This window comes from Psittacula echo (genome assembly GCF_963264785.1).
Source record: "Psittacula echo genome assembly, chromosome: 2".
NCBI classification, from domain to species: domain Eukaryota; kingdom Metazoa; phylum Chordata; class Aves; order Psittaciformes; family Psittacidae; genus Psittacula; species Psittacula echo.
In genome coordinates this window covers 49,667,654-49,682,328 of record NC_137737.1, presented here as the reverse complement: position 1 = coordinate 49,682,328, position 14,675 = coordinate 49,667,654, and the positions used below count along the sequence as shown (strand labels likewise).

General features: G+C 39.8%; 1 protein-coding gene across 1 annotated transcript in view; it reads right to left on the bottom strand.

The window, feature by feature from the left end:
• Positions 1-14,675, bottom strand: part of DIP2C (disco interacting protein 2 homolog C) — a gene marked incomplete at both ends in the record, with an annotated part of 321,979 nt that overhangs the window by 92,085 nt on the left and 215,219 nt on the right. Inside the window, 2 exons of the mRNA XM_080611663.1 lie at positions 1,817-1,927; positions 5,795-5,886. Of these exons, the coding sequence (XP_080467789.1) occupies positions 1,817-1,927; positions 5,795-5,886 (203 nt within the window). The remainder of the gene's footprint in view (positions 1-1,816; positions 1,928-5,794; positions 5,887-14,675) is intronic.

The window sequence follows — 14,675 nt, the reverse complement described above, 5'->3', positions numbered from 1 at the left end:
TTTCTGTAGAATGAAAGCAGACTTACCCACATGAACACTCTGCAGGATCTTAAAATGTATCTAGTCTGCTTGTCTTTTTTTGTTGATCCATTTAAAATCTCTGTTTTATATTGAAATATTGCACCACGTTCTGCACCTGTCTCAATACTATCTTAAGGTACCACACTCATGTGAAAGCATGGTGATAGCCTGAGGCAAATGTGCTGCACCTTTTCTCCAGTCTCAGCCCAGCTAAGCTGGGGCACCTCCTATCTCCTCTTTTCCTTGCTTCCCTGTGTACCTTCCTTCTGCTCAGCTTCTTTCACATCTGTTCAGCTGGATCATGGCCTTTTGTTCTCTTATCCACTCACTTCCCCTCATATCTCTCTACTCCTCTCTACTCCTTCACCAGTTCAGCAAACCTTCCTCCAGCTACCATCCCTTCTCTCCCTGCCATCTTCTGGTTTCACTATGGCAGATGTTGGACAGGACATGTATAAACATGATGGAGAAATTATGAGATCAACTAGGATTCTAAGAGATGAGGAAGCTTCAAGCATGTTCAGTTACGAAGGAATCTCCGAATTTTTTAGCTATTAAACTGCTATGTGAGACGTGCAAACTGCAAAGTCTTTATGAAAACTTGTTTTCATGACTTTTCATTTGAAAGGCAGGGTCCCTCTGCGTGAAACGAAGAATTGAGCTTCTGCTCCAGGGTGCTGTGACACCAAAGCATTTCAAAGAAAAGCCCTTCACAATTGAAAAATTGAAAATACATTTCTCCGGCCCTTTTACCTGGAAGCATCCTAATGGCTTCAGTCAACGTGTTCCAAAAGAATTTTGTTTAAAAAAAGAAAGCTTGTGAGGATTAAAGAGCACACTTTGTGTGAACAATTCCAAACCAAATAACTAAAACAAGGTATCATTAGTGCTAACTAATAAAAGGGATTATATAAGGGGATATTTGGGAGAAACTTAAAACAGGCACTGTGGCCAGCCATGGTAAAATTAAGAGGATATGCCAAAAATAACTTGCAATGAAAAAATGCATTTTGGTGTATTTACAGCCTTCAAGGTATACATCCTCAGAAGAAAACACAAGTTCAGCAGAATCAGTGTAAGCTTCCCAGCTGTGGCTCATGGACACCACTGAGCCCCCTCCCCTCATTACCCCCAGGCATTCTTTCTGGCTTGAACTGCTGTATCTGTCTACTAACACTTCCCTAGGATACATGGCTGAATCTTTGAACCAACAATGGATGTGAAAGGTTTTTGATTAGCAATGGTCAGTTTTCTCTATGAGTGTATGCTCTGTGGCAACAATTCCCAACCTTAATTTGTTCAAGTGCCACCCTTGGCAGAGATGACTGTGGTGACGGAAGCTTCGGGATACATACTCATGTAAAGACACAGGAAAAGGCATTTTCATAACTGCTTTGAAGTAGCATACACAGCACTAGTGGCATTATAACATAGCTTGGGTTGCATGGACAGGTGGAAAATCAGCAGTTGTTGCCAATGATTCTTTGTCAGTGGCCAACACCCGAATGCTTTGAGAGGCTACAAAGACAATCCATCTAGGACTGGCAAAGCTGTTCTCTTGGAAAATTTTCCACTCCTGTTGCAGACGGACTCGCATTTGCTGAAATTGCAAGCACATCTTCACATTTTCCATCACAGAAAAGGAGGAACTATATATAAACCACCATACAGCACTATCTTTGTATCCTCAGATTCAGAGCTAACCACAAAAATGTACTCAAAAGCTATGTTCAGTTGTGATCTGTTCTGACACAAGTTTTAAAATGCAGCATAGAGAAAAAATTCAGTTCTCTACCTTTCTTGTAAGTGGCACTTCAATAGGGACGGGGACAACTTCCGCAAGCAGGCAGCCATAAAACGCTACCATGAAAGCAGCAGGATCATTGTTAGGAAATACAAGTGTTACCTGAAACAAGAGAGACACGTTAAAAATGCTTTATCCCAGGTTTTAGATAACAATAATTTGAGGTGGTGTGCTCCTTTTTGGAGAGAGATGATTATAAAAACATTTCTATGATAACTATTCAAATACCTAATGAAAGATAGATGAGGAATGAGAAGGGATTTATTCTGTTAGGTATTCTTTTTGTGAACATTTTCACTTAGGATGTATTTAAACATTTTCACGCTGTATTGTTTCCTACATTGACAACACCTTTCATTTGGTTCTCAATTTACTGATTGCTTTATGGATGTTAAATAATAAAGTAAATGGAATTAATAGAATTTTACATTCTAATTTAATAATTTGCTTGAAGTCACTGAAAACAAAGTGGATCTGTAACCAATTCTGATTACCCAGACTTAAGGTGCCATCATGTCAAACATTAACAAGTTATATTTTGTCTCACTATGCTTTGCCTCATACAACAATATCATTTTAGGACTGCTCTGTTGCCTTAAATGTAGAAGTTTCTGTCAACTGTGTGAACACAAATAACTGATACCTAGTGAAGCAAATGCCACATCCAGAGCTGGCCACAGAGCATGCCAACCTAGGCCTGGATTTGTTGAACTTCATAGCTTCAGGGCTAGGGCTAGGGAATTATGTAGATAACAAAATACCCAAAACAGATCATAGCAAATCACTTGTATGCTCACTAGGTGCCCTTCTTCCCTCACCATGCTAAACTGTGCACTCTACTTCTGCAGCACTGCAAACTATGTCTTAGATCTTCGGGCAAAGGCGAAAGAAAGGCAAGAAAGTGGCTTAGAGAGTCCATGACTCTCCCTACAAGGTCAGGGAATACTACTGCTCTCATGTACTGGTGAATGACCTCAGTGCCTAGATCCTGTCTGTGTTTTTGTTTTGGGTCAGTCAGATGGATGTTCTCAGCTCATGTCTTAAACAGCTGTAACGCAGCTGGTAACTATCCTACCTGGTCAACTGAAGCAGCATGTAAAAGGCATGGTGAATGATTTCAAACTTAATTCCTTTGGGATTGCACACAGGATCAGAGTGTATTATTACAACATCTTAAAATTTGTTGAAACTACTTAATAATTCTTGATTTTTGACTACTTTGACATCCACAGGAGTTTTGTGTTTCAGTATGTCAAAGAAAAATCATCACATTCCGATATGCACTCCAACGTTCAGTTACTGGAGACTGCGTTTCCAGAGTTTTCACAGAGCTTCAAAGGTAGTTACCTTCCATAGATTAACTTGATTTCTTCAAACTAGCAGAAATATAACCAACCTTGTTCCAGTGGGTCCAAAATACCTCTGTTTTTAAGCTGAAGACTGTAAGTTCATAACTATTAAAGGGAACTTCACAGAAAATTCAATCCTACTTTATCTGTATGCTTGCACATAAAACAATCCAGCTGCTGGAGATGGCTGTGCAGAGCTTACTGTATGCATTCTACATGCACATACCATAAAGAGTCTCAGGGGAAACGGAAAGAAAGGGATTTTGCTAGGAGCACTGTGGGGATGGTAGATTTTGCTGAGCCCAGCAAATATCTGAAGGATATCAAAAGATCCCAAAAGATACTTCAAGGATTGTTGGGGTTTGTGTTGGTCTCTGCTTAGATAAAGGCAGTGAAGATTTGGCTGGGAGTTGTTGCAAAGGTGCTGACGGAGGTGAAAAAAATCTCACTGAAGTCTAGTGGGAATGAGGCATTAACTTCCCCTCCAAAAAACATCTATCACTAACAGACCTGTAGCAAGCAAATAAATAATGTGAGCAAAAGCAAAAAGGGATAAGGCTGAAGGAAAACAAACCATATGGTGCATATTACCAGATGAGAATCTGGTTATCTAGCAGATATTTCAGAGTGCAAGCTTAATTTTCAGGCAGCTGTCTGAGGTGACACAAGGTTAAATTTCTGAAGTTACTATAGAAGGCAAATGCAGTTTGTCATGTACTATACTACTACTAGAAACAGTGAATGAAATGCAGGCACATTCACTTATTTTTTTGCTCAGAAAAAGAACCTAATAGGTGATGTAATGGTAGTCATGAAAAACAGAGATTGTATTCATAGAAAATGCTTTGAAAGGGAAAAAGGCCTTTACAAATTTTATATAGCATTAACATAAGGAAATAATTACATCATCATTTAGAAAAGACCAGAAATATATGCCAGTATTTCATTTCAAAACTACCTCTAAGTGTTGTCACACAGAATACATTAGTTAGAATAAAAAGCCACCTTCAAAGAGGTCAGGGAGCTTTCATGTTATTACAAGAGAGGCATACCAGCCAGGATAACAGCCTAGAATATCAGAAGTACAGCAACACCTCATCTTCAACATGAAGTTGCTTCAAAGGATCATGTTTCTGCTACACAGGGATGCTAGGCAAGATGTTTTTACAATGCAAAGCATATGCTTTCAGCACTCAGTTATAAACATTTGTTTCACTGTAATTTAGGTGGACTTATTTTAGAAGAGCTGCAATTTGTTCTTTCCATGTCCTGCACTAGCCAAACTTCCAGCTTTCAGCCTGAATCATCTACAAATCTTTTCCTAATGTTAGGAGATGTCAGTGACTGACACAGTAAACAAATACAAAGATGGGAGGTAGCACGCAATAGATAAGGAGAGATGTACATTGCCCATAAGTGAAATTTATTCTTTTTGGAGCTTTCTGGGTGGATTGTTTTGATGTGTACACTTGAACAACTTGTTTCTTCTGCTGTTGCTTAGAGACACACTTGCAAGTCAAGTAAAAGAGATTCTTCAGATCCTATTCCTGGCGGAATGCCATTGTAGGAAACAGATTAAAGATCTAGACATCCTTTAGTTAAATTCTTTATGATTAATTTCAAAAAAGAAACATAGGAAGGAGTGTCAGGTTAAATTTAATTTTATTTTCTTTCTTCTTCTCAGAAGCAATATTGCATGCTCTCATTTTGAAGCCCTAACAAAAGCGCAATGCAGACAGACATGTTTTTCACATGTGGCACAAGAGAACCAAGTGAACCATCAGTTTGAGAATTGCTATCAGACCCTGGAGAAGGAAGACTTAATCCCCCCCTCGCAACTCCACGCACTAAGGCAGGACTAAAATTTGCATTTCTGATGATTTTTTTCTGTAATATCCATTCCATGGTGTAAAGTTAACCTGGAATGGGACCTGAATGGGATGGCAGAGAAAAGGAGCAGCAGGCTCAGTCAACCTTGACAGAAAAAGGGGTAGGTTTATAAGTACATCATTACCAAAACCATAGGATGTTCTTGTCTTCATTTAATGACTTCAAGCGTTACCTCTAACCCTTGCTCTCTGTAGACTTTATTCATTCACCTACATTCAGTCTCAGGCAGTAATTGCAGCAGTCACAAAACAGGAATGGAAATTTTTTCCATGTTATCAGTCAGCATAATTTATTTATTTAACTGGTTGCCAAAATGTGCTTACTATGCTTGCCTATGGCCTCCACAATGCTTCTCTTGTTTCTACCATCTCAATAACTACAAAGTCATTAGTAAGTAAGTTTTTTACCCACATGACACCTTCAGGCTCCATAAGCAAGATTTTGCTAAACAGATTGCTGTTCTATGTCCAAAAATCGCTTTTCATGGGAAAGTTTATTGTTGATCTTGCCAAAACTTCATGCTACTATTCAGCGAGTACCAGTCCATGTTATTTATTATGCAATTCAAAACATCTGTCTAAATGATCTGTCATTTTCTGAGTAAAAGGCACATTTCACCCCCCCAACATTCCACTTCATTAATTTCCTCTGAGCACCCCAAATACTTCATTCTCTCTTCTTCAATGTGGGATTTGAATTACTAGTAACTAAAACCAGTTGAGATACTCACCCTGTCTCCAGGTCGTACCATTGGTTCTTGTTTTGTGCCTAATTTATGTAGTATATTGTAAGCAACCTTCATACTTCTGGTCCAAAGTTTGCCTATTAATATAAAAATTATGAAATTAATTTAAAAATTCTTCTTATGTTTTACATGATTTTTAAAGAGAAAGAATACCTGAGCAGTGAAAAAAAAAATAGTAGCAGGAACATTCCTATTATTTGTCCATCTACTGGGACTAGTGCAAATATTTAAATACTTATCAGAAGCTTTCTTTGAACTTCTTCTTTCAAGACAACAGCATTTAAAGAAACAACTAAAAGTAAAAAAAAAAAAAGTAAGTATAGTTTTCTTCATGGCAGAAGTTTCTTACTTTGGAGAAAACTGGACCTTTACTCAAAAAGTTAACCACTAGAAGTGGCTGGAACATCGTCAAGTCCAGACATCATCTTAAGACCCTTAGCTGTAGCAAGCCCAACAGATCACATTTCAGCCTAGACTGAACTCCAAGAGTGTTACTCAAGTTTCATGATGACACTTCTCTCACACCAAGCCACCAAGGGAAACAGGAAAGGAGTCCCAAGAAGCAAAGAAAAAAACCCCAACAAATACAAAACACTCCACAGCCAAAGGGGCACACTGAAGCAGCAGGGACCCTTCAATCTTTAGCACATCTGTACGTCTGTGTTTCACTTTTAATTCTGGGCCTTCTTCCATTTAACTTGGCTTTTTCTTCTCAGTTTCATTTCACTTCCCCATATATCCTTCCATCTCTACTGTCTCTATTCTCCCTTACTTCACACCTCTCCAGCTCCATGCTCAGTTAATCCTTACCAAGGCCTCACCCCAACAGTCTTTAAAGAAAAAATTATCTCTCTTATCAAGACGTCACTGGCCATGTTACATGCCTTTCATTAATCCTTCAAGTGATGAGCATCTTCCAACTACACAAACCCTTTCAGATGGCCTTTGTTTAGACACCTTGTTACTTCCATTTGAACAACAGTGAACGTAATAGCCCTCATTCTTGGCTGGCCTCTAGGTACTGCCTTTAAGCAGTATTCAGTTTGACAGTAACAAATCTTTAATTCATGCCCACCGATAACCTAAACAGTAATAGGTTCTGACAACAGATTACCTATGGGGTTCAGGTTCTCAAACATACAATATTGCTATTTATAACTAAGCCAAGCAGTTACAAGAAGTTGCTCTGCATCTTGGTTATAAAATGCAATACTACTGAATTATTTTAAAGTGCAAATCTGATGTAAATATGAAGTACGATGAGAAGGCCAGATTTTTTCTTTACTTCCTCTTAATTAAAGTTGGAAGGGTCACTGCTGCTTGTTGCTGAGAAAGTACTAAATGCAATGACTTCTTGTGAAAACTGTAATATTGGATGGTCAGATTATGTTTTGTAAAGTTTCAAATTTATTTCAAATTCCTCCAGTATTTGCATGCTGAACTTCCTCAGCCCTCAGAAATAAACATGACTCAATTCTGCTCCACTGGAAACTCAGCATGAACACAGGAGTATATCTGCAGGATTAACCCTCACAGCACTATGGCAGAACTACTTGCATTTGAGGAAAGAAAGTCTTTAAAAGCATCCCAGCTACTACAGACAACACTTGAACTTGACAAGTGAGTAGGATAAAAACAAGAATGCCCTAGGAAAGAGAAAATTCTTTTTCTTAGAGATTTCAAACATTGACATTTCAATGGCAATAAACTTAAAAGAGCAATTAGTAATGATACAGAAAATTGGAGAAAGGAAATCAAAAGCCTGGCTAAAGTTCTGAATGGCAAGAAAGAACCGTCTTTACACAAAACACTTTCAAGCTTGAAATGAACACTGAATTTTAATTCCTTTTCTGAGAGACATAAGGGGCTGCTGTAAAAAGTTCTCTTTGAGCGACACAGATTAAATCTGTTACAACTCTTATATTTGCATTTGTGACATATTCACACTAATCTTTTGTCTATCAAATGTGCCATCTTACAAATCTTCTTCCAAGTCTAATGGATATTCATGTTAAAGTATTAAGAAGCATTCTTTCAGAAGTACCCAGGTATGTGGTACAACCATCTCCACATAAGAGATCTGAGTAAATGGAGAAATTAAGTTCTCTCAAAGACTAAGAAAATTTGAATAGGTACTTTCTAGTAAAGTTTTAAATAATTAAGTCTTTGCATTTTGTCATGATGCTCTTTTATTGCTGAAATTTACTTCAGCTTCTGAAACATAGAGCATATAAGGCTGTCTCCCTAATTCCTCACCTCTCTGTTCAAGCACATTTTGAGCTGCACAAAAAATTCCTGTAATATTTTCTATCATTCAGAAAAGACTTGAATTTTCTGTCACCACAGAGCCCTCTCTTGCTCTATTTACTGGTGCAATACCAGGCTGTGTTAATTAGCTAAGCTAACTGCACATGAATATGGGTATGAAACTGTGGAAAACTGGAACAAAGAGGCTAGTTTGCATTCAGCTGGGATGAAGCTGGAATATACAGTCTCTCTTGCAGTCCTTAAATGCTCCATGACTTCACCCCTCTAGCTGCCGCTGCTCTAATGTGGGCAGAGCCCATGAGGCATCCTCCCATGCAGGCAAAGCAAAGTCCATGCAGATCTTGACTTGGATCCTGTTCAACAGGAAGCCTGTGATTTTTCTTCCAGGGTATATAGCCATGTTCCAAAAGAGAAATAAAAAAAGGGCTACAAAAGGAGCATTAGGGCAGAAGCTGGAGCTGGGAATGTACAAAGGATCAGGGACAGATCTGTGGGTGCTGGATGGGGCACAAGCTTCTGACCAGGGGTGGACTGAACCATGTGTTTATTTTGCCACCTTGGCTGTCTGCCCCTCCCAGCATCACAGAGAAACACAAAGGACTCGACAACTGCAGGATAAAAGCCCTCAGTAACAGGGGATGTTATAGAGAAGGAAATCTTTGAAGTATTTCCTTCCTTGGTTCTGCCTAGGTTGCAGTTCAGTGTAATTCTTACTTTGCAGACTTGAGGGATTAGATGTTGCTGGGAAAAAGCTGATTGCTGAAACGTCACCCATGAATCCCGATGTTGTGACCTTGCCGTGACCTCCATGTGGTGCCACATCTGCGCAGCGGGAGAAGGAGGCCTTGATGAGGAGGCCAGCTGTGCTTCAACCAAGGCTTTTGCTCTGAGACAGGGCTTAGTGCCACCGCACCGATTCTTGTGCAGGGTAACTGTCTTCGTTACACAGGCTACAGCAGAAAACTGGCTGTCTGGGGCTGCTGAGGTTACGCCTCATTGTCCGGAATGCAATGAAGCACCAGACCTCCTCAGACAAACACAGCGCCATTAATCTTCTAATATGTTGGCTTGAAGACAGGAGAGCCAACGTAGGAAACAAAAGCAAGTGTCATTTAGCGGTGAGTGAACAGCTCAGTGCCAGTGCGTGCTTCAGCTCTGTGCTCCTTTCTTCCAGCCATGCAGCCACAGCAGAAAGCTGCCCTTAGTTCTGTCTGCAGCCTGGCAGAGCCTGTGCTGCTGGGTGCAGGAACCTCAAGCAGCACTCCTGCTTCCTCACTGCTTCCCCAGGTAAAGAACAGACCCTGTGAGCCCTCCTCTTCTTCACCTTCCTGCTCACATCCCCACTGCAGCGGAGTTCTTTTGAAGAACAGTCCTCCTTCCTGCCTCATCAGGGACAGGACTGCCAGGCTCTGATCTGCTCACCAGCCATAGATGAGCAGCTACTTTCTTACATTCAGAAATGAAAAATTGGCAAGTCAGCTACAGAGATAAGTCATTAGTGAGAGATTCAAGTGTCCAGTGGTGTTTCAGGCACAAGGGCACCCTCCAGAATACCATCCATATTGCATGTTCCTCAGCCACTTCTGTCACTTGCCCAGACAGTTGCTGCCAGACTTGCATGCCCAGTGGTGTGTTTATGCAGGGAGGACTTTAACACTCATCACACACTTGCAAATTGAGCTGAGTGCTCCCACTGCCCAGCAGGTATCAGTAAGTACTGCTACGCCTCTGAATCTGAGCCACATCCAGCAGACATCATTCACAGATATTCTTGGTAGGACAGGATAGAAAACAGCATCTCACTTTCCGACAGCTGTGACAAACACTCTTAACACCTGTTTGGGGCAAGTCTCTTTTCTTTTGCGGCTGGAAATTTGATTTAGTTGAATAGAAGCAACTCTACACGAGTAACCACCTATTTCACATTTCACTTGTATTCAATCTTGTTCTTTTTTAAACAGTCTGTTCAGAGGATAGTACCTTTTACCAACTAAAATTTAGCAAGCCAGAATGAGTTAATAGCTGACACCATCTGATTAAGCAACACTCTATGAGGGTAAAGGAAACCACCAGGAACCCACACTAAAAGGGATCAACTAACAAAAATGAGATGCTTTCCACACGGCACTGAATTAAATTCCCTTCTTCTTCCTTTGCAAGTCTGTAAAAGGACTATTCGTTTGTGTTGAATGTAAAGAAGGTTATAAGAGAAAAGCTGTATCAGGGAGAAAACTCAGAGAGAAAACAAACCACAATCAACTTCCTTATCATCATCAGGATGCTTTTCAGAACCACACAGCACTAACTCAACAAAGCCAAACCAGTGGTTGCTTACCAATTTCCATGCACAGCAACTGTGAGACTGCCAAAGTTTAACTGCAAATAATTTTGTCAGATATTCATTTTCTCAACATCACAGTACAACAGTTCTTATATGAAATAGGAATGGGTATTTACTAAATCTGGTGCCAGTGGCAAACTTCCTAATGCTATGCAGGTAAAGAGGAACTTTTTCTGCTTTGCAAAATACTAGTCACAGTTCTGCTGCTCTGTTAACCCTTTCTTCATACCCTCTTTAAATTCATCCTGAGCAGTAAATGAAGCTGTCTTGGGACAAAAACCCAAAGAAAAAGACTAAGTGTTCTGTTGCAGAGAATAAAAAACTCCAGACATACTCAGAATAGAGGTAACTGCCATTACAGAGCTCAACACTCCACTCATAATCATAGAATGTAATATAGATTTTTAAAAGCAATCTTATGTCTTTTAATTAAGGAAATAAAGGTTTAAAGTATTAAACAATCACAAGATTGATATCTATCTAGGGACTTGAACCATGACTACCCACACATCTGCAAGCAAGCACTGAGTTATTTCAGAGATAATGACAGTCTGGTTATGTAGCTACTTGGTTAGAAGATTCTCGATTCTCTCTCTCTCTCTCCTCCTGGTAACTGTGAAATCCCTGGCCTAGGAGATTCTTACAACAAGAGGACAAGGGGGGTGCGGGTCACACACCAGCTGCAGCATGGCCATGGCTTGGGGTTAGCTATTTTCGGTCTGTTGTTAAGTTTCAGCCATCTCAGGGTATTGCCAGTATAAGCTACATCACTTCTGCTAAGGCAGCATGACTTTGGCCTCAAAATATCTGATTACAGAAAGCATTAGATAAAGGAAAGGAGTTTATCAGAATCAGATGTAGTTAACTGGTACCTGTTCTGTTGTTTTAAATAATGGTTATAGTAAGAAAGCTCAAAACTTGCTCGTTCCCAAATTACTTTCAGGTTTTTACTTTTTCCCCCGACTTTCTGATCTTCTTAGAATAATCATTTTAAGTAAGAAAAGTAACTGTGATAGCATAAGTACTAAATGGGATTTTTTCATGTTTCTCCTCTTAAGAAATCACCGAGTGCTTCATTATTAATGCCACCAATGCCAAGACCAGATGCCTGACTACTCTGATTAACTTTATCTGAGACAGAAATTGTGTTCCTATTCCTCAAAGCATATATTAGGCTTTTAGTCAAAATTCAGACTTATATAAAATCCAATAAAGACATACTTCATTCCCATACCTCAGACTTTACCATTTATGCATATTCAGTGATTTGATTTACAACTAAGATGTTCTCCACTAAACCAAGTTCCCAGAGGAACAAAATATTTGAGAAATAAGTAACATTCATAGTGGTTCATTCACTAGAAAGAGTTTAAGAGTTTTGAGTACATTAAATAAAGATTACAACTGGGGCACTGAGAAGAACTTCAAGAACTGAGGCAAAGCACTTCAAAAACTTGCGTGGAAAAGAAAAAAGATCAAGCCTAGAAGTGCAGTTATCTATTTCTTCTATCTGCAGTAATCTGAGACACATGGAGGAAAACAGTTCTGGCATGCTATGAAGACAAAAGCTCATAAAACATGCTGAAAAAGACACAGGAGATACAAAGCATTACAAATTAGATGAATTCCTGCAGAGGAATGGGAAGGCAGAGATGATTTTAAGCAACAGCTGAAAGTTATTTCTTTAAACTTTTCCGCCTTTATGGCCGAACAGCCGATCATGATCTAGAGCACTCACCACTTAAATCCACACTAACTGGATCATATCCAAATCAGCCAGTTAGGTAGGGAAACGCATTCCAGTGAATCACACAAGGTGGTCTTACCACACCAATCTACTGCTGTCTGCCAGTGCATGTCGTATCTTGGCCATTGGTCTGACCACTCTCAGATGTCTCTGGACAGGACAGCAAAAGAATTGTGAGGAAGGCTTTGGAGAAAGAGAGTTTTGTGGACTCTCAGCTCCTTTTCAGCATGCAAGGCCAGCAAGGGGAAGTAAGAAAGCATGTTGGAGAGATGCAACAGGCCAACACTGCATTTTTCAGGGCCAGAGAGAGCCTGCTGTAAGAATTAAGACTAAGGGGAGAGATGGGATGAGCTTTCACCACGTAAATCCAGCAAGGTCTGCATTTGAAAATTTTTGCTCCCAAAATAACATGCAAGGCTTGGCCACAAAGATGATCCGAGGGCTGGAGCACCTCGGATGCTCCGGCATCCAAAGTGCTCCAGCCCTCAGATGAAGACAGGATGAGAGTTGGGGTTGTTCAGCCTGGAGAAGAGAAGGCTCTGGGAAGAACTTAGAGCAGCTGCTAGTGCCTAACAGGGACCTACAAGAAAGCTGAAGAGGAACTTTTTACAAGGCCATGTAATGACGGAACAAGGGAAAATGGTTTTAAGCTGAAAAAGGTTAGATTTAGATTAGATATTAGGACAAAATTCTTTACTATGAGGGTAGTGAGGCACTGGCACAGGTTGCTCAGAGAAGCTGTGGCTGTCGCATCCCTGGCAGCGTTCAAGGCCAGGTTGGACGGGGCTTTGATCAACCTGGTCTAATGGAAGGTGTCCCCGCCCATGGCAGGGGGGCTGGAACTAGATGAGCTTTAAGGTGCCTTCCAATTCAACCCATTCTGTGTTTCTATGATGGACGCTTCCCATGAAGAAGAATGTCAGCTTGAAAGCTAGCTAGAAGAAATTCACTAAATCTCTTATGAAATGGCTTGGTTTGTAATTTCTTTAATCTATACAAAGAAGGGGGGGGGGGGAAAAAGAAAAAAAAAGCAAATTCTTTTTTTTTTTCTGACCTCAGGAGACTATCGAAAGGCAACAGCAAATACCATATCCTAGAGTGCTGGTAAATTGAAAGTAATGAAAACATGAATTTTAGTCACATTTTTCACAGGATTTCGACAATCTGTTAAAACAGAGAAGCAGGCTAGGTGAGCCATGTGGATGAGTTCCTAAGGTTGATTTGCTCAGCCTACAGCCCTTCAGGCAAAGCAGGACATATGCTCAGGCTCTCTGGACAGAATCCCATATTCAGAAAAATCGTCTGATTCTTACTAACATCTTAATTTCCTTTCCTGTCCTATTTATTTAGGGCATTCAGTAGATGATATGAATTGCTCTACTGCAAACATGTAATTGTAAACTTTAAAATTCTTCTCTAGTTCCAAGTAAATGTCCCTGAGGAAGTAAAACGCTGATCAATGGTGAATCATATGCTTACCCCCTGATTTAAGTAACTTCTTAACTCTGGGGTAACTGAAGGGAAAATGTTTCATGCATGACCTTCAGTTGCAAAGGTTCTGTTATGCTTTAAAAGCCTTTAACTCCATTTGCAATGCCAAACTTGCAGCAGACATCTTTTTAGCCAGGGACCATAACTCAGTCTGACTTCTGAATGGAAACGAGCATTCAGCACTAAACAAAATAGAAAGACTTCTATATCACAGCATCATTCTTTGCACAGAACTCTAGGTCCCTGAGAAGGTAGAAATAAAACAAGGAGAATAATTTTTCATATCTGTATCAATAGTATACAGAAGTGTTCCAACTTGCTTTCAAAGCCTGACAGTTATTCGTCATAATTCCACTGAACATCTCCCAAATGCCCCTTGAACATCTCAAAATTAGAAGTTATATGAGAGACTTTTGTCAGGGATATCCTTATGTTTATTTTTATTTGGCCTTTCTTGGTTGCAATATATGTCAGGCATTACACATTGAACTGTATCAACATACTGAAGATGACACTGAAATATATCCTGGCAAATCTGTTTCGGAGATATATATTTGCTAGCTGTACAACTACATGTCAGGAGGAATAATTCAAATCACACTTACTACAGTGTCAGTAGAACATGATAAAACTCCTATTTTAACTTCTTCAGGAAGCTGGAGAATATTGTATACCAGGTTCTGCTTTTGCAGAAAAAAGCCTGGGCAATATCCAAAGGCAATGGATTTAGACATGAATCTTCAGGAAAATCTGCCCTAGGATGTATGTCTATTTAAAAGGTGTTTTTAATTAATAATCTGTGATTCCATGGGTGTATCTACTCAGCTCTTTTCCTCTTTGTGAAATAAGTATTTCTATAATACCTCAGCAAAATATTATCAGATACCAACAGCTTCAGAATTGTCTTACCCTACTCAGAAGTGGAACAGATGCATCATTAGAGGGCTTCTTTTTCACTGTATATTTATGCATTTACCATAAACAGAGGCACTGTCTAAAATATATGAAAGCACAAGGAG